This window comes from Aphelocoma coerulescens, chromosome 1 (assembly GCF_041296385.1).
Source record: "Aphelocoma coerulescens isolate FSJ_1873_10779 chromosome 1, UR_Acoe_1.0, whole genome shotgun sequence".
NCBI classification, from domain to species: domain Eukaryota; kingdom Metazoa; phylum Chordata; class Aves; order Passeriformes; family Corvidae; genus Aphelocoma; species Aphelocoma coerulescens.
This window is the reverse complement of record NC_091013.1, coordinates 33,672,315-33,699,042: the sequence shown is the minus strand read 5'-3', so window position 1 is coordinate 33,699,042 and position 26,728 is coordinate 33,672,315. Positions and strand designations below refer to the sequence as shown.

The window sequence follows — 26,728 nt, the reverse complement described above, 5'->3', positions numbered from 1 at the left end:
ATCTGTTTTGTAGGTTAAAGTGCTCCTTGGCCACCGAGTCATTCAGGTTGCGTGCGGAAGCAGAGATGCTCAGACTCTTGCTTTGACAGATGAAGGTGGGAGCGTATTGTTTCAGAAACTTTTTATGCACATGGGAATACTGTGATCATTGTTTGACCTGCAATTTGATGTTTGTTAGGTTTGGTGTTTTCTTGGGGTGATGGTGATTTTGGAAAACTGGGCCGAGGAGGAAGTGAAGGATGCAACATTCCTCAGAACATTGAGAGACTGAATGGCCAAGGCGTTTGTCAGATTGAGTGTGGTGCACAGTTCTCGTTGGCACTGACCAAGTCAGGAGTGGTATGGACATGGTATGTTACACTTGCCAGGAAGTATTAACAAAGCACTTGCTAACTATGTGCTGTATTTAGTACTGTTGGACTCCGTGCCTTATCTGTGTGCTTTATCTCTTAAATTGACAGCTCTTCCAGATGAGCTGCATCCATTCAATTACTCTAACACTGTGTCTTGTAGCATGATTCCTAGTTTGTTGTACTCTGTTAGAATGCCTGGCTCCTATGGAATTAGTGGAGAAAAGGGGAGATCATTCCCTCTTTTGGGTGCCATGAAACATTAAAAGAATGTTAATTCAAGACTTTGGAGTAGAGTGAGGAAAAAAAGGACCTGATAACCATAGCTTGGACTATGTAGCCTATGCATAAAGCAGAGACTTGAGAGAGTAAGGATGCAGGAGAGTGAGGAAGTAAGCTGAAGTTCAGAGCAGATGGAAGAAATTTCCTTGGGGAGGCAGGAACACAACAGCAGCTTGTTGCTGCTCAGAAGGCCACTGAGTTGTCAGTAATGATGCCTTGGAGCAGGAATTGGTATGAGATGATCCTTGAGAGTTACTGAGATATGGTTTTATTTTTCTTCTATTTGCCTGCTTGCTTCTGCTTTGTTTTGAACACAAATCTGGCTTTTTGAATTTATAAATCTTTTTGTAAAATCTGAGAGCTTACTGCATGGCAGGTCAACTTCAGAGCACTAACCCAGTTCAAGGTCTTACCCCATTCTTGTATAAGACTGTGTCCCATTTGATGTATATCAAAGCTAAGTAGGCTTAAACCAGTCATTTTTGTTCTGTTGTCAGCAGTTGCTGAATAATATGAAGAGAAATACACAAAACTTTCATTTTTGTAGGTTACTGCTATTGTTAAAGGGAAGAAAAGTTTTTAACAGAGATGCTGTTTTCAGAGTTGCCCTTGGAAACCGTATTTCTTTCTTGCCCTCCCTCCTCTTTTTTTTTTTTTTTTTTTTTTTTTTTTTTTTTTTTTTTTGTAGAGACAAAAGGAGCAAGAGGAAAGGGAATTTGACAGTTGTTTTTTTTTTTTTTTAAGAACTCATTCTTGATTATTCCTTCTTTGCCTTAGTTTTCCTTAACAATGTTACAGCTAGACAAAAATCTACAGCTATTTCATGACATTGCAGGTCTACAAGGAGATTTTTTTGGGTCTGTTTCAGCTGGGGATGGCTGAGTTGCTTCTAAACTTTTATTCTTCTTGAATTTGTAATGGTTTGAGAAAAAAAATAATGACTTCTGGGTTATAACTTTAGGTAGGTAGCAGTACTCTATATCATGTTTCTCTCCAGTATGATATAACCTTTCTTGAGAAAAATTGTTGGTGAGCAGAAGAACTGAGTGAGTGGTTACTAAAAACATACTGGAAGAAATATCAAGGTTTTTTTCTTCTTTACTGGCATTCTTGGTGGAGGCATTTTAAGGTGTTTACATTACTCTTGTGTATGCTATTTTTTAGTGCAGTTTGTGTGTAACAATTTTTGAAGAATTTAAATTGTGGAGACTTGAGAATCTATACTGAGGCACCCAACAATGTGAAAAAACTCAATTCTGAAAACATTTTTAGTTCCCTCTGTATTTTTTTCATGGGAGCAGACTTGTTAAAGGTTCTGTTTTTGTTAGGTTTATCCTCAGTAGTATAAATCTGCCCAGGTCTTATCAAAACGTGAATTTTGTAAGCATTTACAATTGCAATGTTTCCGCAGCAGAGGACATTAATTGTAATACCAGTTGCTTTGCATTCAAAAATTAGTCATGATCGTGCTCTTCTCTCTTGAGGTGAGAAGCTCTGGTGTAATGAAACTGCAGTTATCCTCATTCTTACGCCATTGTTATTCAGTTTTGAAGCATTTGCTAGTTGCTGTATGTGTTTCAGGCAGTGATTGTGTATGAAGTGTACTCAGCTGGGAAGCTGCACTGAAGAGGAATGTGAAAACAGTACAGTTGTTTTGAATGTTACATTTACTGTCTGTTGCAGGGGTAAGGGCGACTACTTCAGGCTAGGCCATGGCACAGACGTGCACGTACGAAAGCCGCAGGTTGTGGAAGGACTGAGAGGTAAAAAGATTGTGCACGTGGCTGTGGGAGCACTCCACTGTCTGGCAGTGACTGACACTGGACAGGTATGTTGTGCATCACCCTCCTTTCCCCTCTTTCCTTGATGCAGAAAGGAATCCTGCTTCTTGCTCTGGAATAGTATTCTGGACAGTGTTATCATCATATTGTTTTTGCAGTGTTACCATAATATTGCAGTGTTATCATAATATTGTTTCAGCTCTCCAGTGTAATTACTAGGCAATTCATTCTTCTAACTTACTGTTCACCGTGAACATTGAGTGTTTTATGAATCAACTGATCAGTTATGATTTGGCAATAATTTATGAATCATCTGATAAAGTGCTGCTTTGATTTTTTTTTTTCTTTTAATGTATGATAATGCCTGCAATATTTAATGAAGCGAGGGAATGTCACGACAGTAGGTTGTCGAAAGTGTCCTAGATTACTAGCACAAATCACTAACATTTTTTTTAGGAATTTTTAAGAAAGCATTTAAATGAGATAAGCAGTGAAGCTAAGTAATATGTGGAAATTCTTCCTGGCAGGTTTATGCTTGGGGTGACAATGACCATGGGCAACAAGGCAATGGAACTACTACAGTCAATAGAAAACCCACTCTTGTCCAGGGCTTAGAAGGCCAGAAAATCACTCGGGTTGCTTGTGGCTCTTCCCACAGTGTAGCATGGACAACGGTGGATGTAGCTACACCATCTGTTCATGAACCAGTCCTTTTCCAGACAGCGAGGGACCCTTTAGGTGCTTCTTATCTTGGTTGGTATTTGTTGCCTTACATTGTTTTTCCTTTACTGCCATTGGAGTGTTTGTTTTGTGTGTGGTTTAATAGACGAGTGCAAAAGAAAATGGTTTTAAAAAAAAATCACAAAACAACAAAATACATCTCTGGGAAAAAAAAAAAAACAATCAAAACTCTTAATAAAAGTGGAACTTTTAAATTAAAATGCAACATGCTTTCTCAAACACCCCAAGGACTTTATGGAGGTAATGATAGATGAATGCTACACTAGTATTAATCTTTTCACACATTACCTCTTGTTTCTAAGGTAAGTGACTTAAGAATTAAGGAATTAAAACAGCAGTGTTTTGTGTTGAATATAAAAGCATCAAATATCTTGCTAATTAAGCTTTTTCATGACCAAGGCAATGTGTACCTAATAAATATTCGTGTTATTTCAGAATGTTTGTGTAAGTAAAACTTGTTTTAGGTGCTGATCACTAAAATATTTCTATCTGTATTACCTTAATCCTCATAAGTAAGTAACAAGATCAAATACTATTTTATGAAAGCCCGTGTTGGAAAGCCTCAGTATGAACTTTAATATTGTAACTGTAGGCACTGCAGTTTAAGAATCAACTGTAGAATTAGTTTCACAGTCACCTCTTCTGATTTAACGAGAAATTAAATAAATTATTTCCTTTTATGTATTATACCATTAAAACATGCTTGCCTTCTCTTTCCCCCCACCTCTTGTTAGGTGTTCCTTCCGATGCAGATTCTTCTGCTGCCAGTAACAAAATCAGTGGGGCAAACAGTTCCAAGCCGAATCGCCCTTCCCTTGCTAAGATTCTCCTGTCGCTTGATGGGAATGTTGCCAAACAGCAGGCACTGTCTCATATACTGATTGCATTGCAAATCATGTATGCCAGGTAGGCATGGAAACATTCTTGTCTGTTGCAGAGCAAAAGATGACATAGCTTACCATCTATTAGGGGACTCTTGAGTCAGGTATAAATTGTTTAACAAGTTTGGACTCCTCAGGATGGGCCTAAGCTGCATTAAAATTTTCTTTTGATGTCAATGTTAGCTTTATGTTGTTATGTTTACAAAAGTTTCCATTGCCTGGGGAAAAAATTGTTCATTTAGAAATGCTCAAGTAAATAATGTAGAAGCAGTGTAAGAAAATCATGATGGATGGTCTGGAAGAAGCAGTACAGGGCAGAGTGGAAAGAACAATAAAACTTTGCCATACCATCGTTGTTAGTAGAGAACAGAGTATTTGTACTAAAATTTATAAAGAGAAACTCATGTTAAATATTGAAGCATCAGGCCCAAAGGAGAATAACAATGAACTACCCACTAAATTCTAGAGCTTGGAAACTTCATTAAGACAAGCTAATACAATTTTTCAAGTTCAACAGAGGAGTACAATTAGGTTTGTGTTAATCCATCCAAAATGATTTCAGGGATGCAGTTGTTGGAGCATTGATGCCTGCAAGTATGATTGCACCAGTAGAATGTCCCTCTTCATCGCCAGCCCCCCCGTCAGATGCTACTTCTGCAGGAAGCCCTGCAAATGGAGATGAGTGTGTGCTTGTAGGAGATATTGAGGAGAGGCTGAGCCCAAACCCATGGCAGGACAGGAGAGGGGAGGTAAAGTGTCACATAATTTTTTTCATTACTTTATAACTGTCAAGCTGACAAATACCTCAATTAGTCTGATAGTAGCAGAGAATAAAAAATTCCTTCATGCTCTAATTTCAGGACTAGGTTCTCTGCATGTCAGATTTGAAAAAACTAAAATTTTATTGTGAGATCAGTTTTGAACTTTCAGAAAGTACTGTGTCATTTAAATGCAATCATGATTATTTCTAGTAATATTTTAGAGATATGGAATTCATTTTACAGGAGTGGTACTAAAAAAAGTCAAGAATAGCAGAATATTTGACCATTATTTAATGAAATTTAGTTGTAAACTTAGATCAACTGATGTAGACATGAGACCCTGAATGCAGTTCTACTATGTTGATTCCCAACTGCTAACAAAAGCAGAAAAAAGAAAAGGCTTGCTACTGCAGAGGTCTTTTGCCTTTATAAACTGTGACCTTGATATGTATTGTCAGGGTTTGCCTTCTATTTTGTAGACTTTTCTGCAGGCACTGATGTTTTATTGTATGTTTTTGTAGTAGCTGGCATTGAAGGGAGTGTTGGCTGTTTCACCCGCACTAGGAACATAAAATAGAAGCTAAAAATACAGACAGTGGATCTGTTGGTTTTGAACTTATGGCTGATTTTAAATTGCTGCTGTCTTCAAACACAAGCCCTTGTAATAAATAGCTAAACTCTTAAAGATTTTACAGTGTCTTGTTGAAGATTTCATTAGGTATTATTTGTTCTGGCTAGGTTGTTCCTTCAGAAGATGCTGTGACACCGTCTGCTGTAACTCCCTCAGCTGCTGCTGCCTCTTCCCGTCCTTTCATTCCAGTCACAGATGACCCTGGAGCTGCCAGTATTATTGCAGAAACCATGACAAAAACCAAAGAAGTAATGCTATCAATGCTTTTCTTAAAACTTAAGTCCTTACCATGCTTTTATATAGCAGTTTTTCTGGTTTTTGTGCTTTAAAAGTTATTCTGTAAATGACTACATTTTAAAAATCAGTTCAAAGACAGAGGCTATTGTTTGTTTTGTAGGATGTTGAAAGCCAGAGTAAGGTATCTGGCCCAGAACCACAGTACTTGGATGAGTTTACAAGTCTCCTGGTACCAGATGACACACGAGTCATGGTTGACCTGCTAAAGCTTGCGGTGTCCAACCGAGCGGGCGAAAAGGGAAGAGATGTTCTCTCAGCTGTGCTGTCTGGCATGGGCACAGCTTACCCACAGGTCAGGTTTTGTTTCTGTTGCATTTTAACTGTGTCCTTTTTCTTACTAGCTTGCTGGAATGCTTTCTTGTATTGGAACTGCAGTTCAGAATCCTGAGAAACCTGTTACGCTTGAAAATTTGAGTTGAACTTAAATGCATGTGAGCTTTAACCATTTTAATGGAAATATTACGCGAATATACGTATGTGCTATGGGTGTCAGTAACAGACGGATTTCTCAATTTTTCATGCTGCAATTAGACATTAAGATAGAATGTATTTGTGTATTGACCAAGTGTCAGTGGTTATTGGAATGAAGCTGAATTAACCAAGCTCTATTTCCTTGATCTATATAATGTTAGTTTAAAAACTTCTGTGATGGGGTTGTTTTGCATCTGAGTTTATTTTTCAAAATGATGCAGTTATTATTGCTAGCTCAAAATGCTGTTAGTATATTGTATTCTTAATGATATAATAATTCTTCTGAACTGTTAAAATTTACATTTAATGCATTGAAGTTTCTAACTTTTTACAAAGTAGCCATGGGTATGGGGTTCTTTTTCCATAGCTGACAGAATGTGACAAATCATAAATTATTTATAGAATATCTGTGTACAGTAACGAGCTGAAAACTGTTAAACATTCTTGTAGCTTTACCTTTCAAATAGTAGTTTTTCTAATGAGTAATGATGCATTGCTTTTAAGATTTCTGAAACTGTTACTCCCTCTGCCCAATTTGCAGTGATTAGCTGTGTATATTTATGTTGGGCTTGAGTTTTCCCAGTCAATTTAGGTACATGCTATATGTGCACTTATACATTAATTCTGTTTTTTTTAGCATTAGTAGTGAGTAGCTGAACAACTTTGGGTTTGTGTGGGGATTTTGTGTTTTGGAGACAGAATTTTTATTAGAAACTCTTTTAAAATTAATACTTTTGGCATTTCCTCCCTAAACAGCGTTTTGCAATATTACATACTGGTTAAATATTTATACCTTTCTATGCTTGTATATGCTCTGCATCTTAGATTTAATAGTTTGCTTTTTCTGCAAGGGAAAACAATTATTTGTGTTGTCATTTACTTACTGAAAAGTGAAGATTTTTGGCTTTTAGTTCTAGGAGTTTTTCTAGCTCTAACACTACCAAAAAGAGTATTTTTTAATTAATATGATGGTTTATGAATCAGATTTCCTAAAAGAAGTTACTTATTTTAAATTTGGGAAGAATGGTAGTTTACTTAGATTTCTTGGACTAATCAAACATAGAGTTTGTAAATTGTGTATTTTTCTTTTCTTAGGTTGCTGATATGTTGTTGGAGCTTTGTGTTACTGAACTAGAAGATGTAGCAACTGATTCACAAAGTGGTCGCCTCTCTTCACAACCAGTTGTGGTAGAGAGCAGCCATCCATATACTGATGATACATCTTCTAGTGGCACAGTTAAAATACCAGGTACAGAATTCTTAGAGTTATGTTGCTAAGATTCAATTATTTTTAAGCCTGCCTGCATTAAATTGTTCCTTAACTAATAAAAATATGGTTTGAACTTTTAAAGCCATATTATGTGTCATGTTGCTATAGAAAAGTATTTCTTGAAGCTGATTTCTTACATGCTGATGAAAATCTCTCTTCTGTACAATGTGCATTTCTGGGCTCACTGGGTGTGATTCCAGTTCCATTGCTGTTTTCCATTCAGTTATGAAGCTGAGAAGGACTGAGTCTTTTTCAGGTTTAGTAATTGAACACTCATATTCTAGTCTTGAGCAAGGGAAATACTTCTTTGTTTTAATGCTTCATTAGTGCTTTGTTCAGTAAGTTACCTAGTACTTACCAAAAGTTACAAAGAGCTATTTGCCTTAACTGTAAATAGGCATTTTTTTGTCTTTTGAAACTTTAGTTTTGAATGTTCTGCTATGGTCTTTTGTCTGCTAGCCCCTACTCACACAAGTTTGCTGTGATTTAAGCTGTACAGTGAGAAGAAATTACAGGCAAATAATGTCATCAAATCAAAAGAAGTTATTTTTATTAATGAGCGCTATGGCTTCCAAACAACTGTGTTTGATTTCATGTGGATTTCTGAAGTACTGCATTTGTCTGAGGTATTGATTGCTCTGTAGAAATGTGTGAACTCTTTGTTGCTGTTCAGGTGCTGAGGGACTGAGGGTAGAGTTTGACCGCCAGTGTTCTACGGAGCGGCGTCACGATCCACTCACCATAATGGATGGCGTCAACAGGATTGTGTCCGTCCGATCAGGTTCGGAGAAACGGTGCTTTTCAAAAGTGTCTTGTGTGATTTACTCTTAAATGCTGAATGAAATGTGCCACTGCCTCTGACTGACTTCTTGTTAGGGATATGCCAGTTAAAAAGAGGAAAACCTGTGTTAATTGATACTGTCTTTTAAACTAAGAAGTTTGTAGGATCTAGATGCAAAGATTGATTTTGTGTCTTTGGATGTAGAGAATCTCTGGGAAGTGAATGTTAGGTTGTCCAGTTCTTCCAAAGATTCAGTAAAATTCAGTGTTTAGCACCCCTGCCAACATGTATGAATTTCTATATAATCAAAGTGTATTCTAAAAAATTGGAAAAGAATACTTATTTTGCTAGCTTTTTCCTTTTTCAGGTAGTACTTAGAGAAATTTCAGCTTTCATACAGTCAAGACAAATGTTCTTCTGCTGTCAAATGTCCAAAATAATAGCTTGGTGCTCTTTCTTTCTGTTTCCTGCTTTGGTCTTTGTATGTGATACTACGTGAATTCTTCACACCTTTAATCTTGACATCTCTGTTTTAATCTTTAAGCAATATTAATTTGTAGGAGGTTTTGGAGGAATATTTTTAAGCACATCAAATTTTATTTTGAACTTACCCATACACTACATCATGTGCGAGGGTCTCAGTAGTTACTGCCTGTGCAGTTGTGATGTGGGCTTTTAATGTTGACCCACTTTTCCCCAAACATGTTTCATTACTGAGATATTTCCTGGTTGGTTCCTGGTTGGAAGCTGTAAAGCCTAATTTAATGTATAGATTATTACATATTTTTTGTAATATGAAAGCTAATTTGAAAATAGGACAATGGATTTTAGTAAGCTCTCATAGTAGCCTCCTGAATGTGGTACTGAAAGTAGTAAGGCTATCTGCTAGCAGTGCTAACTGAACTTTTTAAGACTTAATATAACATCTTTACATTTATGTTCATGTGCTTTACATAGCTTTTTTTCTTGAATGCCTTTGTGTGATGTTTATTGTTGGTGATCTCCGATAAACGGGACAGGGAGCCCAGACAAGCGTTCCAGGAGCCTTTTATTATTTTATTTCGGCATCAGTCTCACAAGAGGTGGGACCGGGCTCCCGCGTCTGAGACACCCAAAAACTTCCTGTTTGCAAAGCACTCTTAAAAGCTTTTTAGCCAATCAGCGTGCTTCTAGAAGTTACAAACAGCTGTCTTAACCAATTCATAAACAGCACATGTACAACTGTTGAATACAGTACTGGATTGTTATGCCTTGACATAACAATACACAATATCCCATTATAAGGCTTAAACTTATCTATCTTGCTAAGCTAATATTTTTTGCAACTCCAAAATCTATCTAGGCCAAACCTAGAAACCCTAACCATTGTTTTAATGTCCTTGGTGCTGCATAACTGTATCATCTTCTAGTTTTTCACAGGCAAAGCTGAATTCTAAATCCTTTGCTTTATTTTCTGAGGCCTGCTTTTATTTCTCACACCTAAAATCCTTTCCACCTTTTGTGTTTCCCCACATTTATCATCTTTAACCAATTGCTGTTGATGAGTGGCTAGCATTTGGCTCAGGCAGAAGAGCTGAATGTGTTTGTCTTGCCTACTGTAACAGGTCGTGAGTGGTCAGACTGGTCTAGTGAATTGCGAATTCCAGGGGATGAGTTAAAGTGGAAGTTCATCAGTGATGGGTCTGTGAATGGATGGGGATGGCGATTCACAGTTTACCCTATCATGCCAGCTGCAGGTAAGGTATCACATTCATCATTTACAGGAGGGTAAGAGTAGGTTTTATTGTTAGCTTTTTACACTGCACTTATTTCATGGTATTTACGTGCCAAAGTTCAACAGTTCATTCACATTTATACTAAGAAAACATTTTCATTTGTACTTAGGAAACCTTTGCAGCTAAGTCCTGAGAGGTGCACTTGTACATAGAGAAGAGAGAAAAATATTTTGTAATCACTCTAATTTGCCTCTTCATCAATGAAGAGAAGATATTTCTGGGACACAAGTCATCTGAAATGCCCTTATTTTTTAAAATGCATCTGTTTTAAAATTACATGAATTAAGTCATGAAAGTGCATTTTTCTTCCAAGTCTCTTCACAGGGAAGTAGAATAGATAACTCAGATGCAGACTAGCACTCTAGAGTGCTGTGTTTGGCCAGCAAAATCCTGCCTATGTTCTGTTCTTATTTTAGTTCAAGGACAAGCCTTCCCCAGCTTTTTTTTTGTTGTTGCTTTTTGTTTCTTGCAGGCCCTAAAGACCTTCTCTCAGATCGTTGCATTCTTTCATGTCCCTCAATGGATTTGGTTACGTGTTTGTTGGATTTTCGCTTAAATTTTGCTTCTAACAGGAGCATAGTTCCTCGCTTGGCAGCTTCTCTTGCAGCCTGTGCTCAACTGAGTGCCTTAGGTGAGTATAGTCTTAAAATTAGGTTTGTTTTTTTGAAGTTACAATGATTGTTTTAAGTAATGACGTTCTTTGTGTGCTTATTTTTCCTTAGCTGCTGGCCACAGAATGTGGGCTTTGCAGAGACTACGGAAACTGCTCACCACGGAGTTTGGCCAGTCCATTAACATCAACCGGATCCTAGGGGATAATGAGGGAGAAACACGGGCTTTGGTAAGAAGGCAGGGATGCTCCTCTTCACATTTTTCACGTTAAGATTAAAGTGCTAGCCCTGATGTACAACTTCTTTTGTGTTAGTGCAAAATAGGACATAGGCAAATGAATAGTCTTCTTGCATAGGTCTGCAAGTCAGTAAAGGTACTCCAGTTTAGAATAAAAAAAAATGTCTAATTCCAAGAAGGAATGGATGTGCTTTTGGAATTGCCAAAAAAGTGGTAGAAATAATTTTGTTTTAAGAAGTGGATGGAAATGGTACTTCATGCAGCCAGCTGTAGTTTGGGAAGTTATTAGTGTTTGTCAAAGTCTTCTAAATAATGTACTTCCTGTAGTGCATGCACTATGACTAACTTTATGGTTGTGTGGTGTTTCTAGAGTTTCACAGGGAGTGCTTTAGCTGCTTTGGTTAAAGGTCTTCCAGAAGCTTTGCAGCGACAGTTTGACTATGAAGACCCCATTGTGAGAGGTGGCAAGCAATTGCTCCACAGCCCTTTCTTTAAGGTAATGCAGTGCCATCAGTAAAGAATACATTATAATAGCTCTGGGATTTTTTGAGATGTGCAAAGTTCACTTAGTCCTATATCAGTAACATTTACTGACAAAACCAGAATACTGCTTCTAAAAGGAGAATCAAATACACAAATGAAAAATAAAGAGTACCTGGCTAGGCAGAGAAGCTCAGAAAAACATCTTGTAAGCACGCCTTTTGATAAGTGATTTTGAGCTGTCGTAATAGGAGTGTTATATATTTCTATTTAGTTATTTCAGTACTCTGAAGGTTTTATTTACATCCAGTTGACAATGACAATGTCTTAAATGGAGCCTATACTTCAAAATAAAAATAAACAAACTGAGGAAGTCTGAAGAAGAGCAAGAAGAATAAAAGGCTGAAAAAGCCTCCTGCATAGTATAAAAGTGAAACTAAGAGGGCATACCTATCTTAACAGAAGATCTTAAAAGTTTATAGGAGGAGGAAGTAATCTGTTGTTTACAATATTCATCTGAAACATTGATTTGAAATTGAGTCAAATTGAAAATCAATTGAAAATTCATTGAATTGTAGAAAGGAGACAGAAATGGAAGGTAAAAAGTTAAGCATATGTGATTTGATATGGAAAAGTTAATTAATCTAGGAATGTTTTTCACAGGGAGGTTATGAAAATTTCTGGATTGAAAGAGGAAATTAGATACCTAACCGTGTGAAATAGTGTGGGTACACTTGATGTTACCCCATCCATGAGGGTAATGAAGATGGATGGCTCTTAGTGACTTTACTTGTCTTTGAGACTCTGTTCAGGCCCTACTAGCTTATGTGCTGTTCATCTATACCAAATGCATACTGATTTTTATTGCATATTTTGGATACCTCTCTAAAATGTTGTTTTGATTGTCTGCAGGTGCTTGTGGCTCTGGCTTGTGATCTGGAGTTGGACACTCTCCCTTGCTGTGCAGAGACACACAAATGGGCCTGGTTCAGGAGGTACTGCATGGCATCCAGGGTTGCTGTGGCTCTTGATAAAAGGACACCATTACCTCGCCTTTTCCTTGATGAGGTACTGCAGGAGTACTTTAAATGGTTAATGGAACATGTGAAAGTTCTGAGTTTGAATTATTTTATTCCAACTGTGATAGGCGTAATCGGTAATTTGAATAATGTTGTTTAATGCAAAATATTTCACAGGTGGCAAAGAAAATCCGAGAATTAATGGCAGATAATGAAAATATGGATGTTCTTCACGAGTGCCATGACATCTTTAAGAGAGAACAGGATGAGCAGCTTGTCCAGTGGATGAATAGGTAATTTCTTTCAACTGTTACTGGTTTGGTCTTGTGATGCTTTGTTGTACAATGATAAACTGTATTTTTTGAGACTTTTAAAAAGCTCTTTTAAAATTTTGCTTGTCTTGCATTTTCTGCAGACGACCTGATGATTGGACACTTTCAGCTGGAGGCAGTGGAACTATTTATGGTTGGGGTCATAATCACAGAGGACAACTTGGTGGAATTGAAGGAGCAAAAGTCAAAGTCCCAACTCCATGTGAAGCTCTAGCCACCCTCAGACCAGTGCAGTTAATTGGTGGTGAACAGACTCTGTTTGCAGTGACTGCTGATGGGAAAGTAAGGATGCAACAAATGATTGCTTGTTTCATTCCCTTGAAATATTTCACCCTCAGTCAGAGTGGGTTTGGCTAAATGAAAAGTAATGTGTATAGCACAGGTTTATTATTATTATTGTTATTATTATTATTGTTGTTGTTGGTAGTTAGTAACTTTCTTTCTTTAAGAATCTGAACTGTACCAACTCCACCAGTACCTTCTAGGAGTGCAGCATACTATAGCATTAAATGGCTGAAACAAGAAACATATTTTAGTTCTCAGTTCAAAAATGTGATCCGATTTTGTCAAAGTTGGGTACAAGCAGCATGCTTGCGGAGTTCCCTAAAACAGGGGTGATTATTTCTTGCTGACGAGGGAGAGGTATAATCTGAGATTGTTCACAGTTGGTTTAATGTAAGTTAGATATTGCAGGATCTCATTTCCAGGTGCTCAAATCCTGAGTGAAAAGGAATCTTAACGCAGAAGTTTAGTGTAAGGTATAGGAGAAAAACATCAGTTCGTGAATTCGAAGTTTTTATTTTTATACAGAGGGCAGCTGTTAAGGACGTAATGGAGAATTTTAGCTAGAGCTTTATGTAACAGTTACATTCATCTAGTGAGGTACTGTAATGATTCCTTGGGGTCAGTATTATCCTTGTTAATAATTCACAGAAGGGTAAAGGGCAGATTAATGACATTTCTTGACATCATTCTGTTGAAAGAAATTATTCAGAGAGACAAAACGAATGAAAATCAGTAATTAAAACTGTATTTAGGGGATGGAAGGAAAGAAACAACTGTGTTTAGGTGTGTATATTCTACAGAAGATGGAAAACTATAATAACGCTGCTTGGAAGGAGAGCTACAGGTCATAGATGATTTTGTAATGCTATCAAGCAAAGCTGTGGTCTCTTGATAGTTTTACAAAATAAGCTTTAGTATTTCAAACTAAATCCATTATATCAGTGGGAGTTCTTATTGACTTGAATGTAGCTGCATTTTCCCAAAGTTTTTAGGTGAAATATTTCAAAATACTTCTTTATTTTCCAAGAATAAAGAATTCTTTAGAATTCATTTCTAGGGAATGTTCTGCATGAGGCAAACAAAACTAAATTTTATTCTTTACTTCAAAGCTGTATGCCACTGGATATGGAGCAGGTGGTAGGCTTGGAATTGGAGGAACGGAGTCAGTTTCTACTCCAACTTTACTGGAATCCATTCAACATGTGTTCATAAAGAAAGTTGCAGTGAACTCAGGAGGAAAGCACTGTTTGGCATTGTCTTTTGAGGGAGAAGTTTATTCTTGGGGTGAAGCCGAAGATGGCAAACTTGGTCATGGAAACCGAAGGCAAGTATCACTTTGAAATGTTATTTAAAAAAAACTCTAAATGGATACTTACCACAGTTGCTATATATTAAGAGTGCTCTATGAGTACTCCCTATATGCACAAGTCAGCAGAAAGCAGTGATGTGGAAACGTACATTTTAAAATTGGAGAACCTCATCATATTTTTCAGCTAAGCAGTTTATCTGATTTCTGTATTTGATATTGTCTTCTAACATATCTGTGGATGCTAAAGTTCATGGCTTTACTTTAGGATCTGTCTCGTAGGTATGTGGAACTTTCAGATACTTTTGAGAAAAAAAACTGCTATTGTCCTTCTGATTTTCATATGCACTGTTGCCCACATTAAGAGAGAAGTTCTATTGTGTTAGAGACGATAATGTTCTGATCCAAATAAGAAGAATGCTTAAGTTCATGGGGGCAAATTTATATGTTTTATACTAGTACATTTTAGAAATTTTGGTAATGTGTCTTAAATTGGATTGATTATTCCAGGCTAAATGCTTAGTTTTCACTAGATTTTAGTAAAAGTGGCTTTGTAGTTTCAGTTTACCTGGAGTTCTGTAATATAACGTGGTAAAATACTTACTGCTTTTATAGGCCTCTGTCTCTATATTTCTGAATGAAATATTTTTCTAGTTAAATGGTCTGAATGAATTTTTCTAGTTAAAATTAAATCTTTAGGGTATTAAACTGGAATAAAACAAATACTCAGTGATTTTAGGTGTCCTCATTCTCATTTTAAGAGCTTCTCTCCATATACTGGTGAATGTGAACGGTCTATCCCAAAAGTTTGTCTAGACAGACATTTTCATTTCAGCCCTTGTGATCGCCCTCGTGTGATTGAGTCTCTGAGAGGCATAGAAGTGGTTGACATTGCTGCTGGGGGAGCCCACAGTGCTTGCATTACAGCTGCAGGAGACCTTTTCACGTGGGGAAAGGGAAGATACGGACGCCTTGGGCATGGAGATAGTGAGGACCAACTAAAACCTAAACTGGTAAGAAACCTTTGGAGCACTCAACAGTCTTTGTCCAGTTCATATCTTCTGATTTATAACTTTATGCCTTTCTGCATACAAAGAATGAAAGGGCAAAACAGTGGCATGTATTTGTAAGAAATGAACAAGCTCCCATGACTGAAAGGATAAAATGAAAGAGGAGCTGCAAAACTTCGTTAGTGGTCACCAAACAGCTTATAAGGAATTTATTTTAGAGATTTAAAGAAAACCCCCAAATCAAACACCCCACCCCTGAGTAAGGAAATTCTACCTGTTCACAGGAGTAGTTTGCACTGAAAGTAACAAATGAGCTCGTTGTTTTCTGGGTTTCCTCATTATTTACTTCTTGGGAAATATAACAGTGTTTACAGTGATAGCTGCTGAGTCACTTGTAAACGGCTTTTTTTCTCCTGACACAGTAATGATGCTCTTAATTCTCACAACTGAATACTGAGACGTTACTGAAGTATGCACTAAGTTAATAAGAATTTAACCAAAGTAATTATGAAGTATTTAATTGCTATTTGCTAAGGAACGTTAAGCAAGTTTTGATTAAGAAGGTAGCTGTTTTCATTTGATTCTTAACTGGTAAGTCTGAGAACTTGGGCAGTGTGGAAAGTAGGAAGACTGCCAATACTAATAGTTGACAGTTGTAATTCAGACTGTTGTACTCCTGTGAACTAGACTCTTTAAGGGATTTTAGTTAAAGTAATGGTATTGAGAAAACTGCCCTGCCTTTGAAATGAAAGTTCATTTTGCTTCCTGCATTCACTTGCTGAAAATACAGCAAAGGCCAAGATTTCATTGGTTGTATCAAACCAAATGTTAGTTTGTTAGTTTTATTCATAGCTCTGTGTATCTATTTCTGTTGTTACAAACATTAACTTTTTCCAGTGTTTCAATCCGTGAGATGAGGTATCATGCATCTTAGTCCCCTTTGGGACCTTAATACCTGTATCCAGATGTTCTCGTTCCCCTGACCCCCCCCAAAAACCAAGGTCGGCCCACCTTTCCTTTCCCCACCCTGTGTATTCTGTGTGTGTATGAAAATAGATAACTATAGATGAATTGAAATATGTGAAGTTTTGTGCTGCTTTGGATGATGGGTTATGCCACCTAGAATGTGTTTCAAGTAGTGGCAAGGATAGGAAAGGACATGATATATGTGGGTCACCAACCTTTTACTTTGTCATTCCAAATCCCATGCTTCATCACTAGATGGCATCATTTCAAAAGACGTGGACTAAATTCAGCTTGTGATGCAAGTGCTCAAAAATTGTAAACTAGTAAAAGACTATTTGAAAATAAGACACTTTTTTCCCCTTACTGTATTCAGTACAGGCCCAGAGAGCCCGAAATTATTTCAACAGAATATAGTCTTCAGTAACCTTAGATGTTTTGTACTGTTTCCCTGACACTGAGGCAAAAAAATTTAACTAGTTCACCAATTAAAAAAAATAAGTCCTGTATTTAAAATACATAGTTGGTTTTCATTTGCTGGTTTGAAAAGAGAAAAGCTCTTACAGGTGCCTTTATTTCCTTGCTCCTGTGCTGTTTCAGACTCGTAGTTGACCTCTCCAAGCTGAGTTTGTCATCTTTTGTGAAACGAAATGGCTGAGTCTTTTATGGTGAACAAAAATGGGTGATTTCATTCCAGGTGGAAGCTCTCCAGGGTTACCGTGTGATTGATATCGCCTGTGGCAGCGGGGATGCACAGACACTGTGCCTCACTGATGATGATACAGTCTGGTCCTGGGGTGATGGAGATTATGGAAAACTTGGGAGAGGAGGCAGTGATGGCTGTAAAGTACCAATGAAGGTATTTCTGTGTAACTTTCTCATTTCTTTAGAAACCATGATGTTGGTGGAGAATGCTGAAGACAGATTTGTCAATGTGTGCAAACTTTCACCCATCCTGGGACATCAGGATTCTTCTGGCGGTTCTTAAGAATGAACTTTGTAGGCTACAATAACAAGTCTTTAAGTTTTGTGCTGGCTGTTAAAGTTGACCTTGAAGGGTTTTTTTTTTTCTGAAAAACATTCCTGGTTTAAACAATATTTCTCGTTTTAGTTTTGGTTCCTGTCAAAACATTAGGTTTTGCCAAGAAATCTTCATGTTTCTTTGTGTTAATAAGTTTACAATAGTCATAAGGTCATTCCAGAAAGGGGTATCAATTAATTGGAAAGCAATCTTTCTTTATATTCAACCCTTTCTATGAATGCATGGTTGACTTGGAATTTTTTCACGTTACATATGAAATCCATGTAGCCATTAAATTTGAATTGCAACATTTGTTACGAAGATGAATGTTGCCTGTGTTTGAGAAATGTCTATCACTGTGTATACCTATGCACAGTGGATTGTAGATCGTAAATCCAGAAACGCACTTAATTACTTGGATACAGGTATCCCCGTTCTGTTTCCGAATGTTTCCAGCATGATGTAACACACTGTGAAAATAGTTTGTTTATATTTCATCACTGAGTCCCATAGGACTGATTGTAAAGCAGCATAAGGTCCTACACAGAATAAATAGGAAGAGTCTGGAGATAGAAATACTTTTATTGTGTCAGCAGAATCACATCCATGTCATACAAACTAAGGATGAGTGTTTGTAGACAAAACCTTATTGTTTCTATTCAGGGCAATTGCAGAGTAACTATGGGCAAAATGTACTAGAGGTGACCTTCAACAGTTTGTGAAATTTGAGCTCCTTCTTAGTGTTTAAGCAGTAAATGGTAGAAAGATTAAAGGAGTGGAATTCTTCTAAATTACCTACATAAACATCTTAATTTGTAAATACACATATAGAAATACACTAGCGTTATATTTTACTTCAGGCAGTTCAGTCTATAGTCTCCTTAATTAACTCATTTAATTTTCATTTGATTTTATTTTTCTAGATTGATTCCCTCACAGGCCTTGGAGTGGTTAAAGTAGAATGTGGATCACAATTTTCTGTGGCCCTTACCAAATCTGGAGCTGTATATACATGGTAAGTATTCTGTATTAGTTATTTCGACAGCGTTAGATGTCACCTTGTCTGTAACAAGTATCAGTGATACACTTCTTTCACTGTTTTGATCTTCTCTTTCAAAAGTTTTTTGAGTTTCTCTGTCTTGATTAGTAATAAAATCTACCACTTTGGGGAACATTTTCTGGTGCCATGAATGAAAAATCCAAGTGTTTTGTCTTGGAAACCTAAGCACAGGGTTGTCATTCCAGACATTGACCACTGCAAGATGCAGAACTTTTAAGGAGGTCAGTAGAATTATAAGCATGAAGTGTCATGCAGGGTGGAAGGTGATAGCATAAGTAACATTCTCATGTATTATCAAAATTGTGTCTAGCTTGTGGTGGCTGTGGTCTGGGAATTTGATTTTAGAATTCATTGTTTTAATCTTCCTTACACCATTCCAAATTTTGTAGTTTAAACTACTAAACTGAAATGTTTAAAAAGACTTAGCAAAATACCTTCCCAACTTCCCTCAGCTACCTTGTTTGTATGACATTTTGGTGTCCTTAAACTGTATGAAGTTCCAGTCTTTGAGATCAGTAAATACACTGTTTCTGCAGATGAATGCTTCTAATACTTGACTCCTTTAAGAGTGAAAGATAAGACCACACCCTGGAAAAGTGGTAAAAGGAGCTACACAGATTAAGTATTGTATTGGAGGTGTAAGAATCTGTACTGAGTCAGCAGAATCACATCCATAGAAAGTAGGGATGATTAATGTTGAATGTTTGGACAGTTTTTTTGGTATTGGACTTTATAAGTACATCTACAGGTGAAATGTCAGACATAGCCTATCATTATATTTTTTCCACAGTTAAAACACAGTTTTTAAATGTTTATTTCTCTGTGCAGGGGCAAGGGAGATTATCACCGCTTAGGCCATGGATCTGATGACCATGTTAGAAGACCACGACAAGTGCAGGGACTTCAAGGAAAGAAAGTTATTGCAATTGCTACGGGCTCTTTGCACTGTGTTTGCTGCACTGAAGATGGTATAAAAATAAAATAATTTACTTAGTTCTTAGCACTGAATTTGAAAAAAAATTGAAACTTTATCTTTTAGTTAACTGTTGGTAGGTTGTCCTTGCTAAAAACACTGGTTCTCTGTGTGCATGGTTATATTTTGTCTGCAAATGTTGCATAGTTTTTGAGCAGCAAGCATGAAATTAATTTAGAGTGATAACATAGAACTAAATTAATAAAAATTAAAGAATTCAAGTTGCATAAGCACTGATGATCAAAGAAAAATATAGAGCTCTAAAGGTAATTACAGAATGGTCAAGCAGTAGCATTGAACGGATTTGGCTTTTCTTTTTTTGCGGGGTCTTGTGAGTTTGTTGAAGTGTTTAACTTGCTAAATGAAGCACTGAACAAACAATATTGCTTCTTACATAAGAGGTTGAGATAGTGAATATTCTTTGTAGCAGACTCAGTCCCACAAATAACAAGTTTGCACCATAACAGAGTGTTTTATAGGTGCTAGTGAAATACAGCTGCAGAAAATGAATGTGAGTAATGAATTATAGCTGCAGAAAATGAATGTTCAGGAACAACATTGTTACTTTAGAAGTATTTCCCAATTATCTTGCAACAGCAAGCACCTATTTTAATATCTCCTCTAGTAATACAGCTTATTATAGGATTTTTGTCTCATACAAAATATTAAGCCTTTTAAATTTTTATTTTTTCATATTGGCTTTACTTTTGCTATGAAGCTATCAAATACAGGCTGTTCCTGATGTTCTGTTACTTTTCTGCTCTACCATCTTCTATTCTGGAACAGAAATTTTCAGTTACACAAACTATGAGGAAAGAAATGCATCTTATGCTAGCTGCTCTGTAGAGTCTGTGGACCTAACTATGTCAATCAAGATTTATCTGCACTAGATAGTGGATTTCAGGATGGCCGTCAGTCCTAGAAATCTTACAGCCCAAGACTTTATCTGCTTCAATAATTGCTAATAAAAATTTAAAAAGGCAAAAAGCTTGTATATTAGCTTCAGGATAAAAAATTATTTTTATTGGTTTAGGGGAAGTGTATACATGGGGAGATAATGATGAAGGGCAGCTTGGAGATGGAACAACTAATGCCATCCAAAGACCACGCCTGGTTGCAGCACTTCAGGGTAAGAAGATCAACCGAGTAGCCTGTGGCTCAGCACATACTTTAGCTTGGTCAACCAGTAAACCTGCTAATGCTGGCAAGCTCCCTACACAGGTAATATTTTTGGCTTATTGAATTGAGATGTTAAACATACTTAGTGTGGTTATTGCTGACTTTTCAGTAGATGTATTTCCTTTCCAAATCCCTGCATAGGCTCAGTGCTTTAGTTTGACTTCAAGTTTGAAGTTCAAGTTACTTTGTTTTACTTCTGTATTTCCTAAAGATTCCGTTTTTCTGAGCTGAAAAAGCCTCTTCATTCAGTGTTTAATCCAAATGTGAAACAGTAACTCAGTTTGAAAATTGGCAGGAATTTCATCCTGCCTTGCAGCTGTGGAAATGTTATGCCTTCCAAGGGAGTTCTTAGTTGCTTGCTTTATATTGGGAAGACTTGTTTTTTGAATATTCTGCATTTCAGCTATTCCTGGAAGTAGTGATGACAAGATGTAAAATGTATTTGTTTATGGATAAATTGTAAAATACAGAACAGCACTTGTATTCTAGCCATCGTGCAATACTTGGTTCCGTTTAGATGGATACTATTAGTATCTTTTGTAAACAACTGAACTCCACATACAAAGTTTTGACAGTGTGAATAAGCAAATATCTGCATTTCTAATACAAGTTTCCCTACAAATCTAAAGATTGTTGCTCTGTTGAATAAAATAAAGTATATAATAATTCTAAGTTACATTTGGATATCATTGCCTTATCCTAGGTTCCTATGGAGTACAATCATCTGCAGGAAATTCCCATCATTTCGTTAAGAAACAGGCTTCTGCTCCTGCATCACATTTCAGAACTCTTCTGCCCTTGCATTCCGATGTTTGATCTTGAAGGAAGACTTGATGAAACTGGCCAAGGACCCTCAGTTGGGTTTGACACATTACGGGGAATTCTGATATCACAGGGAAAGGTACTTTATCAGAATGTTTCTAAGGGAGAGATTTGTAACCATAACAGAGAAGTACTGTTTAAGTTGTTTCTGGGGAAAAAAGAGCTGCATGTCTCAATTTGTTCTGTAAGCTGTGTATCAGATATTTGCATTCTGATGATGCAAACTTCTTTGTGTGTTTTTCTACAGTGTTTTTCTCAGTTCTTCATCATAGTGCTTTTTTGTGTTGATCTCAAAAATAACTTTACACTGTAAATCTTTGGTTTGTAGTATAGCTGAATTCTTCTAGAGTATTCAGTAAATGTTATCCTGGAAAAAATGTAAGATAGGAGACAATGACCAATTCATACCTGTTTGTATTTCAGCTACCAAGGTCAGGTGATATACTAGCAGATGGAAAGCTCTGTGGAGTTACAAGCTTGTTTTAGACTGAGCTAAAAAGGAAAATAGAATACCTAGGAGTTCAGTCTCAAGTGGTAAAGAAAGGGGATTTTTATAGTTAAGTCAAGTCAGTCATGAGAAAATGTAGATAATTGTAATGCTTCAAAGCTGCAACACTTATTCAAAACTTCAAATATGATAAGCAATAAAAACATGATTTGCCTTCTGTATAATCATCGGTTTGGGGTCTGAATTTTCTCACTGTCATAGTAATTTGTCTAACTGAAAAAAAAAGCATTATACAAACTGACAAAATCTGCTGGGAGATATCTTTGAAAAGAGAATTGGTTAAGGGCTGTTCTGTGTCCTTAACTAAGACACATGGCCTGTAACTAGACTTCTTAGTATCTGTTGTCTCAGGGTCTCATTCTCTAGACTCCACTAAAATTGTGTAGTAGAACAAGCAAGCTGTGTCCATACTTCACAGACCAAGGGAAATCATCAAAACCTAAACTAGAAAGGAAATCCTTGCTGTTCTGTTCGTGAGATTTTTATTTGTTAATGCTATTAATTGTGAGTCCTTACGTACATAATGTGACATATAAGAATGTGTATGCAGGAGGCACGTTCTACCTAATTTACTTGAGTCTGCAGAATAGTTACAGAAAGGCTGCAGACATAAGGTAAAATGGGATATCAGGAATAAATACCTCAGAAACACTCACAAGGCATCAGAGGTTGTGATGCCATATTCATATATAGGCATTTAAGACAAGCTTACCTTCAGAGATTCTAAAGACTTAAAAATCTTCTTAATCTTTCTTGAAATTAACTGTAAAATTATATCCTAATGTTTAGTGGGAGAACCTCAGCTACTTGAATTTGCATGAAAAGGGTTTTTTTAAAAATTTTTACTTGTTGTTTATTTATTGCTTTCCATAGCAAGATGATCTCATCTTTGGCTTTTTTGATTGTCATTCTCTGACATTAATTATTCTCTATATCCTTATATTTTTCTGGTATAAACTAATTAATACTTGTACTCAGCAATATGTTGGTTGCTTAATAATTGTATCTGGGTGCAAGTGCAACCTTTCAAGCTGTGGTTTTGAGTGATACAGATGGGACTTCTTTACTTTTTCAGTATCCCCACTGTTTCAGACATGAAACATATTAGCACAAGTAACATGATCCTTGACTAACATCTTGCACCTTCATATTCTGTTGCTTTTTTATTTCCTGGGTGGAACTATGTGCTTATTTGCAAAATATGTGCAGGGTTCTGATTTGATTTCAGTTTTGCTATTCTCTGGATTTTTTTAGGAGGCAGCTTTCAGAAAAGTTGTGCAAGCAACTATGGTGAGAGACCGTCAGCATGGGCCAGTTGTAGAGCTCAACAGGATACAGGTATCTTCAGCTGAAGTTCTGATTTATTCTCTGCATGTTTAGCCCACAGTGCTGTGTTGGTCAAAGCCCTCTTTTTGTTTTACCCGTTTGGTATCTGAGTGCTAAAGAGTTGAATTTTTATCAGAGAATCAAACAATAAAGAAGTGAGTGCAGTTAGGGCTGCTTATATTCATTTTGGTATGTTTTTATCCACACTGTAGTTGTTTGGGGAGAGGGTGATGACACTTAAGTGAATGATTTAGAGTCTTAATGAGTATGTCCTGCTTGACAAAGGACTTTTCAGAACTCACTACATTAGATAGTTTAGGAGAGTAGTGATTCTGATGCTTCTCTTACCTTTCCAAATGCTGAGCTGAATTATTCATCTGTTGCTTTCAAAATAGAAAACATGAAGGGTAAGAAAAAGGCATGGAAGGAAAGCTCTTAATATAATTAAAATTCAGGCTGATAAACTCCTTTCTTTGCTGGTCATCACATGTAGTCATATTGATTGCAGATGTCTTTGATACAAAAGGGCTTTTTTCTTTATCATTGATGTCAGAAAATGTAATGTTGTGCCTTAGGCCACATATGTCTTTTTTGCATAGATACTTCTGTAACACAGAATAGTAAAACATTGTTTTCATTTAAATGGACTGCAGCCTGATCTTAGAGTTCTTATGCATTTCTTTCCTGTTGTCTGTTGTGGTGGATTCATTTTTTTTGCTCCTTTTTTTTTCCCCCTTAATATTGCAAAAAGTAAGAAAATCTACCGTTTGTGAGGTTAGAGTGAAGAAATTGTGAAAATTCAAGCTTGTTATTTTCTGTTAGTGAACAAAAAATACATCCTGTTTTGGCTGGACCCTGTTTCTACTTCTTTGCCATGTTCTGTGGACATTTAAAATTTCTTGCTAATGTTCTGTGATTAAAATATGTTGTTCTAGTTTATTAGAATCATACAATCACTAAGTTTTTACTTATTGAGTCCAACTGTATTATTTGGGAAGCTGAAGAGTGTACCAGAGATTTTTAAATAACCTTTTGTGTGTGAATTCAGAAAGTCCAATAAATATTGCTGGTATTTTAAGCAGGAAGTAAGTGATGAGTAGGTTTTGAGATCATTTCCTAGTGTCCTCCTTCATTAGTTGAGATAGGTTGCTCTTGTATTTCAGTTTGTTATTTAAATCTGCCTTGAACCCTAGAAAAGAATTGGCAGCTTCCCTTCTTTGTATCTTCTGGGGGAAATAAAATATTGCTGTAACTGTCAGTTTAGCCAAGTGAAGACTACAAAAGGTCATGTTCATAATCTGGCCTGATTACACAGCACCAAGTATGGCTTACAGTTTCTTGAGTTAGCTTTTGCTCGGAATGAAAATGTGGATTCTGAAACTGTTCGATCCTTTATAGTATTCAGTTGAAGATTCCAAGCTGCATTACCTAGTCACAAAAAAGTTAAATGTCAGTGTCAAAATTTTTCATCTTATTTGCAGTTGTAAGTTAAAGTGCAGCTGGGCTTTAAGATCCCTTGGCTTTCAGAAGATTCTTTTTGCAGTTTATAGATTACATGGTGCTGTCAATTCACTTCATTTTCCTTGATATAAAAATAAACAAAGGAGTTTTTAATTTATACTTGTTTTCCAGGTATTGACTTATTTTTTACAATATGTCCTCAATGTCCCTTGCTGTTTAGTGGTTTCTTTGTAAATGCCAGAACTGAAGATAATGGCAGTGTAAAACCGAGCAAACCAACACTCCCTTCTCCTGGTGGGGTCCAGTGTTACAGGGACCAGATTTCTTTAGAGGAGATCACATTCACCTTACATCCTACTTGGGCCTGGGTCTTTTCTCTTGGGAGCCTTGTAATGGTGAGATAGGGTAGTTTTCTGTAGTTTTTCTGCTCAGGGTGTGTGAAAAACAATGTGATGGCTGTGCTGTAACTCAACTAAGTGCCAGCCTGGTGTTTCTGTAGCATAAAATTGAGTGTAGATAATTTATGCATTGAGGTGTAGCATGAAGGCAAACTTGGATGCACACAGATGGTATGGGATGCTGTTGCAGGACTATATAGGGCAGAAGAAACCAAATTTCATGCAGGTTTATCCATACTACTTTTCGGGAGTAGTCATTAAGTAAAATGTTCTAAAACCACCTGGGCCTTGTTCTGGAGAGGTGTAATATAAGCAGACAAAAACTAACACAGAAGTGAATTAACAGTTATGTGTCTAGACAGGGTTCCAGTGCTCAGTTTTACTTACTGACCCTCATACTAGCAGATCAGATTTTCTTAATTGTTTAAGTTCTGGTGTAATTCATGCAGTGTCAAATGGACAGTGTGTTTTGACCTATGAGCAGATACTTTATTAATGCTGTTAAAACATATCTTTGCACAGAAGTTGAAAGGAATTTCTTCCTTTTCAAAAGGAAGCAAATTTCACTTATTATGGAGAATGTCTACTTTCGTGAATGTAATATGGCAAAGAATCTCCTGGTTTAATGTTCTTTACTGTCAAGGGAGGAATGTGATATGTATGGATATATGAAGTACCACTTTCAAGACCAGTTTCTTCCTCCTCACAAGGACTCCTTATGCAGTGTGGGTTATAGCAATCTCACTAACATGATAAGTAAAAATGATCTGATCTTAAAGTAGGCACAGCATATGAATGAATTAATGATTTGTTCTTTTTGAGTGTCATTTCAAATTAAGTAACATTCCTCCTTCCTGGTTATTGTCTTCTCCCTTATCAAATGTACTTGCAAAGAACACTCATTTCATTATAGCCTTCATTTTCCTACATTGATCAGGCTAAGGTTTTTTTGTCTGCTTGTGTAGAATAGTCTTTCCTCTACTCTTCATCTTTTTGTACTCTATTTATTCTGTAGCATTTAAGTTTGAGCATAGAAAACTGAAACTCAGGGTACAGGTGAGAACTGTGTCTGTGCTTTTATAATTATTACACTGATACTTCTCTACCTCTTCTGGTGATTTTGTGACATATCTTTGAATTGTGTTTGTTTTCTTCATAGGTCTGTCTTACCTGATAACTGTATATATTTCTCTTTCCTAGCTGATTCCAACTTAGAAGCTGTCATCTTTTTGTAAACCTTTTTTGTTGGTGTCTGAGTGCACGGCTTTATGTACTAGATTTCTCCCAACTTCTGGGAGAGGATTCTTCTGGGTTGAAGAGAGTCTCATGGGATGGCCAGTGTTTTTCAAGCTGCTCAAGACTAGTACAAAGTTTCTCAATTTAAAACTTCTTGGGCATACAAATTTCTCGCTTTAATTCAGTGGATTTCTATTGAATTAAAACTAGCTTGTGTTGATAGAGAACATCTTACATCTGAGGATTTAGGTTTCTCAGCCTTTCAATAAAACCTGAAAGAAATCTGGTGGGTTTTTTTATCCAAAGCCATCAGAAATATGCAGCATGAGAACAACTGGATTTTGAGATTCACTGTAGCTTGTAGTGTGACTAAATATAGGTTAGTGGGATTGGGTTATTTCTGAATGAACAGTCTCACAGATATTGGTGATCTGTGTGCATGTAGGAGTCCCTTTGCAGTCAGGTTGAGAATATAAATT

General features: G+C 36.7%; 1 protein-coding gene across 3 annotated transcripts in view; it reads left to right on the top strand.

Moving 5' to 3' along the window:
* HERC2 (HECT and RLD domain containing E3 ubiquitin protein ligase 2) overlaps positions 1–26,728 on the top strand; it is a 114,862-nt gene that overhangs the window by 80,786 nt on the left and 7,348 nt on the right. For all 3 annotated transcript variants that reach the window (XM_069006311.1, XM_069006295.1, XM_069006302.1), the window contains exons 62-86: positions 14–95; positions 179–350; positions 2,316–2,460; positions 2,941–3,166; positions 3,889–4,060; positions 4,598–4,784; positions 5,535–5,675; positions 5,825–6,016; positions 7,291–7,444; positions 8,139–8,246; positions 9,851–9,982; positions 10,494–10,652; positions 10,744–10,862; positions 11,241–11,366; positions 12,263–12,418; positions 12,547–12,662; positions 12,785–12,983; positions 14,096–14,310; positions 15,128–15,305; positions 16,963–17,124; positions 18,210–18,301; positions 19,175–19,314; positions 20,353–20,540; positions 21,202–21,399; positions 23,083–23,166. In XM_069006311.1, coding sequence (XP_068862412.1) covers positions 14–95; positions 179–350; positions 2,316–2,460; positions 2,941–3,166; positions 3,889–4,060; positions 4,598–4,784; positions 5,535–5,675; positions 5,825–6,016; positions 7,291–7,444; positions 8,139–8,246; positions 9,851–9,982; positions 10,494–10,652; positions 10,744–10,862; positions 11,241–11,366; positions 12,263–12,418; positions 12,547–12,662; positions 12,785–12,983; positions 14,096–14,310; positions 15,128–15,305; positions 16,963–17,124; positions 18,210–18,301; positions 19,175–19,314; positions 20,353–20,540; positions 21,202–21,399; positions 23,083–23,166 — 3,843 coding nt within the window. The remainder of the gene's footprint in view (positions 1–13; positions 96–178; positions 351–2,315; positions 2,461–2,940; positions 3,167–3,888; positions 4,061–4,597; positions 4,785–5,534; positions 5,676–5,824; positions 6,017–7,290; positions 7,445–8,138; positions 8,247–9,850; positions 9,983–10,493; positions 10,653–10,743; positions 10,863–11,240; positions 11,367–12,262; positions 12,419–12,546; positions 12,663–12,784; positions 12,984–14,095; positions 14,311–15,127; positions 15,306–16,962; positions 17,125–18,209; positions 18,302–19,174; positions 19,315–20,352; positions 20,541–21,201; positions 21,400–23,082; positions 23,167–26,728) is intronic.